We start from the raw sequence: 6,002 nt of genomic DNA, 5'->3' as shown, positions 1-6,002 counted from the left end.
TTCCCTAAAATATTTATTTTATGTATTGTTTTTCGTTTATATGTTACTAGCTTACCGCCTGCGGCTTCGCCCGCTTTGTCTAAAACCTAATAAATTATATACTAAAACTTTCCTCTTGAATCACTTTATCTATTAAAAAAACCGCATCAAAATCCGTTGCGTAGTTTTAAAGATTTAAGCATATAAAGGGACATAGGGATATAGGGACAGAGAAAGCGACTTTGTTTTACACTATGTAGTGATTTTGATCGAAGAGAAAAAACATCTTAGAAATAGCTTACAACGGATGTTTGTATAAAAACTTGAAGCTTTTCAATTAATATACTCAAACATTTAGTTATCAATAATTAAAGTATTAAACAATAAAATTAAATGGTTCATTATAAAAACTACTTTGAACCTGTATTGGTATTTTCACATGTTTATTAAATATCCATAAATAAAACATTCTTATTGAATTTCGCGAAATTTATTAGCAAATATTTCTCTTTAAATAAAAAAACTTTACTTTCATTGATATTCTACGAAGATAGCGGTAATCAGTCAAGTTTTAAACAAGTCTACATAACTTATCAGATACCGTACATTGCATTTTTTACTCTTAAACATTTTTTGTTTAAAAAATATTAAAACGAGTGTTATCTATTAATTTAATCATAAGGTAATGAAGACTCTATTTGCTTGTAAAATATAATTAAATTGAAGAACGTATTGTTACGTTGAACGTATTGAACGTAACAATACGTTCATCTCTACCTACTCTAGATCTTATTGTTTATGATTTTACGTAGCGGACGTCTGCACCCTTTTTTACCTACATTTTATGAATGAAAATGTAATCTGTATCTTGTATCCAGCTGTTTGATGTAGCTGCATTTTTATCAGCTAATTATCATTTTTCCAGAACAATGCAAAATGCATCCAAATAGTGACAAATTTTCATATTCAACCGTGAAGCGCAAATTACTAAAGATGTAATTACTAGATACTCATTATATCATATTCATATAAATATTATGTAGTAGCTAAAGTTCAAAAGTCTGAATACGCAACCAATATATTATAATGAGATACATAAACCTGTGTTTGTATCTACATACTAACTAATCACTATTCGCGCTAAAACCGAACGTTAGCTAAAATTTAGTTTTAATTAACAAATTTAATCAGTGCATTATCCGGGAGGTCTGGCATCCGTTGCATCTCAAACAATATGGCTCGAATGTTTAATTAGCGCATTGCGGCCCCACGGGAGGAGGGGGTTGGTGTTATTCATTAAAATGTTTGCGGAAACCCGTTTAGCGCCGTTGTGGTGGCCGCCCCGCGCCAGGGCTTGCAGTGGTCGGTAATTCGATTGTTTATTTCAATCTGATTGGTCGACAACTAGGAACTGTCTAAAACGGTATAATATATATAGATGATAGAACTGTGTAAACGGTATAGTCCGGGATACATCGCCCATTTTTGCAAGTGATTACTATCAAGCTAATTTTTCGTGAGTAGCTTTATTTTGATGAGATGCCCAATAATTTCATGTACGAAACTCTCGATTGTGGTAGCTACCAGAGGAAACAAGGATAAAATATTTTGATTTGATGGTTCTCAAATATTTGAGAACCATCAAATCAAAATATTTGTATGAGTGTATCATTATTTCACTTTTCCGCTTTCCTAAAGAAAACTTACTAAAAGCTTCTGTGTCAATTATTGTCAACTTTCAAGCCTTGAATTAGTATTCCATACAAGAGCCTATTATTTCTCTCAAAATGTGTTGTTTTTAACTTTAGCTATATTTTTATTCAACATATTAATTGTAAAACAAAAAAGTCACGATTAAGTATAATTAGAACAAGATATTAAACTACTTTATGCAGAACTCTACCATGTACCACTCTATAGCTCTACCTGAAATAAGTACTATTAACTGAATTATAGTTGTTATGTCGTTAATTTAGATAAAAGATAAAACGAAATTTAAAAGTAGATTGATGCATTTCATCTAAATTTTAAGTTTCATTACACGTCATTAAATTTTTTAAACGTCAGAAATTAGATTTCATTAAATTTCACATACATATTGTTTATAATCATTGCCATTAATTTCCAATTTCATGTGAGTTTCCGCATCTATCAGCCCTGTATGGGGGGTGGCGGCAACATTCATTTGCTCCCAGTAATCGGTGTTTCCGTTATCTGCAACCCACTTAGCGGACTTCGCTACTCTTGTCGTATTGCTTTGTGTGCTCACTAGCAAAGCACGTGGTTTCGTCTGCGGTGGCAATTTCATTTTAAGGTTTTGTACCTATATTGTTGTAATGAAATGAAAATTTGTATTTAGGGAGTATATGTATTATGTCGTATAATGCCTCGAATATGTGATAGATTTTGGCTAGTTAGTCTTAGTTATATATAGGGTGGATTTTATGGAAGATACCTATTGTATTTGCGATAAGTAAAGTTTGTGTTTGCAAAGAAAACAATTAATTTATTGTTCAATCATTTTATGTCTTACATGTAACAAATTCCATTCAAATAAACCAAACAACAGGCAGGAACAATCAATAAATCAAAACTTTGATAAGGAGGAAAAGATGTCGATTAATTTTAAGACGTTCTAAAAAGTTTAATGGTGGGTACGTACGTACGTACTTGCTAGTCGAGCAAGTCTATCTTCTTATATATAAAAATGAATCGCAAAATGTGTTGGTAAGCGCATAACTCGAGAACGGCTGAACCGATTTCTATAATTCTTTTTTTATTATATTCCTTGAAGTACGAGGATGGTTGTTATGTAGAGAAAACGTAAACATGTACCACGGGCGAAGCCGGGGCGGACCGCTAGTTACCTATATAACTATATATATTAGAAATTATTATTCTTATCCCTAACTTACTACTTAGTTTGTCGATTAAAAATAATTACGATATTATAATTCTGTCTGTGCATATTAAATATTCGTCCTTCGATGTAATGTACTAAACTAATATTTAATTAAAGTCTAAAATTAGACGGCAAAGAATAAAATTAATTACAAACCGTATACAAAAATAACCACTTATCTATAATTAAAATGTAATTATCATAAATGGCTGCGCATTTCAAAAATAATTATTCCCATACCGAAGCGAGTGAACGCAGTCGCAAAAGCGCACGATTTTAAATTAATAACGCTACGCCCTTAATCACATTTTAATTAGAGCATTGACAACCGATATCTCATTAACAGGCACGGTGTTAAATTAACCACGTTTATACAGAATTTATATTTACGGGCATAACTTAATCTACACCTATTCGAAATACTACCCCTCGCAGAGTGATCTGATTGGCTGGATTTTCCAACCCCTGTCGCGCTCGGCCAATCCCACACCTCAATTCTATTGTGAGGGGGTGGAGCTAGGGAGATTTTCACCACTGTACCCCGGCAGAATCAAACAGTCTTCCACGGATTATCTCTCACGCGGGTCTCAGATCGTCGACTATTCGTTGGTGAAATATCGCGGTGAACTTTTGTGACGTTTGCGAAATCGGCTATATTGGCGGACGATTTGATTCGATAGAGCGTCGAATTATGACTTTTGTGTGCATTTAGTTTGAAGATTATTTGAGGGTGTGTGTAATACAATGGCTGGGCCGTATTTGTCCCCGTTGCCGGGAGATCTGCTGACGGAATACATGTTTGGTCGTCGAAGGCAGCGAAGAAACAGAACCACGTTTACGCCTCAACAGCTGAGCGAGTTGGAGTCGTTGTTTCAAAAAACTCATTACCCAGATGTGTTCTTGAGGGAGGAAGTCGCTTTGAGGATCAGTCTCTCGGAAGCTAGAGTGCAAGTACGTGACAAAATAAAGTTTATTATGTTTGCGAGTTAAGTTTCTAAGTATAAAATTCTCTTCCCATAAGAAACCAATTGAAAAGTTTTGCTACAGTAACTCATCGTTTGCGTTCGTTGTGTAACGATATGTTTTTCATTTTATGTAAAAAAATATGTTATGTTTATTGAAAATATTTTATAAGTAATAAAACTTGTCTCATGTTTCTTATTTACATATTTATCAGTTTCAATATTATTTTATTACCTAAAACTATTTGAGTTTTGAAAATGTAGAGCCTGTGTGTAGAGCCTTTAATATTTCTTTTCGTTTTTTTAAATGTCTAATTAACTACATACATACTTTCATAATGTTGTTACTTATAGGACTTATTGTAAATTGTGTTGAATTAAAATGTTTCCTTGCGTTCAAATATTTCCATGAAAAATTATTTACATGCATTTGTTTACTTAAATAATGACTTCATTTATGATATCGTGCCTCTTTTTTAATTACGAGAGACATTAAATTGACTGTATTTACCTACGTAGAGTAGTAATAATTAACATAATAGATGTTCATATTATTATACTTAATTTATCCTGCAATACAGACCTATAAAGTTCTTCCCTTTTTAATTTATAATGTATTCTCTTGTAGGTTTGGTTTCAAAACCGTCGAGCGAAATGGCGTAAGCAGGCTCGCTTGCAGCTTTTGCAAGATGCTTGGAGAATGCGCTGCTTGGGTCTGGGTACACCACCACTGGGATTGCCTGGTGAGTCTGATAAAGATTATAACCAAAGAATAACAAGAAAACATAGTATAGCATCGATAATTATTAAGGTTTTTTTTTTAGTTTAGTTTCTAAGTATGGTTGTCTATAAGGTTGTGGGCAAAATGAAATTGTACCAATCTGCTTAAAACATATACTTAGGTATTGACGGAAAATCTTTACAAATTACCGTCATTATAGTTTTGAAATTGCACTGCGATATAGAATAAATCAGGAAGCAACTATGAAACAGTAAATTATACCTATCTAATATTAAATTATTTATGTTTATAGAAATAAAGTCTTTGAGTTTAATACTAAGATTAATTTAAATTAAATATAACAAAGAGTTTTACTAACCCAAGAGATGAAGTCAAATAAACAATAATTACCAAATGTTAGGTGTGCGATGCCGATAGGTACTTACCTACATTAATTTAAGATCTATAATAAAAATAGAGATAAATGTATTAGGAAATAAGATGAATAAGTTTAATTAAATTAAGCAATAGCATCATAATTTGCGATATTTGCGAACGGATTAACCGTTACATTGAATATAACTGAAAAATCCGTGATGCTCAAATGCAGACGTTTAGTTTATGTTTTTCGATTTTGGCGTACCTAATTTTGACACAGTGTGTGGATTTATTTAAAAAAAAAATATTCTGCTTTACTATCAACTTGAGCTTACCCTCTCACCTGCAATCCTATTAAGTAACGTAATGTTTAATCCTTTCTAATAAATAAAAATCATTTACAGGTCACAAGCCTCCAGATTCGTCGCCAGAGCGCACAGATTCGCCATCGAATAAATCGCCAGAACCGCCACTAGAAACCAACCCAGAACTCAAGTCACCCCGCCCCGATGCGTACAACGGGAATATTCCAGAACACCCGCAAATGCCACACGAAATGCCACCCATGCCATACCCCAACGAAGACGGCAGGATGATGCAACAGCCATACCCGTTCCCGCCGTTACTCATGCCACAACTAGACACCACGGACAACGTGCCAACTGACCTACGCGTGCCAACCAAAAACACTAACTGCCATTGCGTGCCAATAGAAGAGCCACAGAACTTAGCGTATCCCAGAAGGGAAAAAGAGACCAGTGAAAGTGATAGCGATTCAGAAATCGATCTCACCTCGCATTCCAAAGACGATGATTTGAGAGAATCGGAACGGCTAGCCAATAGAATTGCCACTAGCATCTTCAGAAGCGACACAGTGCTACACGATTTAGTCCCGAACGACCTCAGTATGGGAACAAGCAAAAACGTCCCCACCGACCGTACTCTTAGAAACAATATCATGTAGGCATCAATGTGATATATTTGTCATTTCTAGTCATAACGTAATCTTTGTCTATTTTATATTATAGATACATTTATTTTTACACGTACATATGAGCCT

The 6,002-nt window shown here is 33.9% G+C and overlaps 1 protein-coding gene across 1 annotated transcript; it reads left to right on the top strand.

Moving 5' to 3' along the window:
• Positions 1 to 3,410: 3,410 nt before the first annotated feature.
• Positions 3,411 to 5,951, top strand: LOC149483897 (uncharacterized). The gene is made up of 3 exons (XM_089702036.1): positions 3,411 to 3,832; positions 4,472 to 4,586; positions 5,347 to 5,951. Exons 1-3 carry the CDS (start codon positions 3,626 to 3,628, stop codon positions 5,904 to 5,906), a joined length of 882 nt encoding a protein of 293 aa, XP_089558162.1. The 5' UTR covers positions 3,411 to 3,625; the 3' UTR covers positions 5,907 to 5,951.
• Positions 5,952 to 6,002: the final 51 nt, after the last annotated feature.

Source organism: Colias philodice, chromosome 12 (assembly GCF_061535455.1).
Source record: "Colias philodice isolate Cphi_HAF_F1 chromosome 12, ilColPhil1 Martin Lab GWU primary, whole genome shotgun sequence".
Lineage (NCBI taxonomy): Eukaryota > Metazoa > Arthropoda > Insecta > Lepidoptera > Pieridae > Colias > Colias philodice.
This window is presented reverse-complemented; position numbering and strand designations above follow the sequence as displayed.

Excerpts from the sequence above, each read along its gene's own strand:
- LOC149483897 (XM_089702036.1), top strand. The coding sequence starts at position 3,626 with ATGGCTGGGCCGTATTTGTCCCCGTTGCCGGGAGATCTGCTGACGGAA. Across the intron at positions 3,833-4,471 it reads TCTCGGAAGCTAGAGTGCAA|GTTTGGTTTCAAAACCGTCG; the intron begins GTACGTGACAAA and ends ATTCTCTTGTAG. Across the intron at positions 4,587-5,346 it reads ACCACCACTGGGATTGCCTG|GTCACAAGCCTCCAGATTCG; the intron begins GTGAGTCTGATA and ends AATCATTTACAG.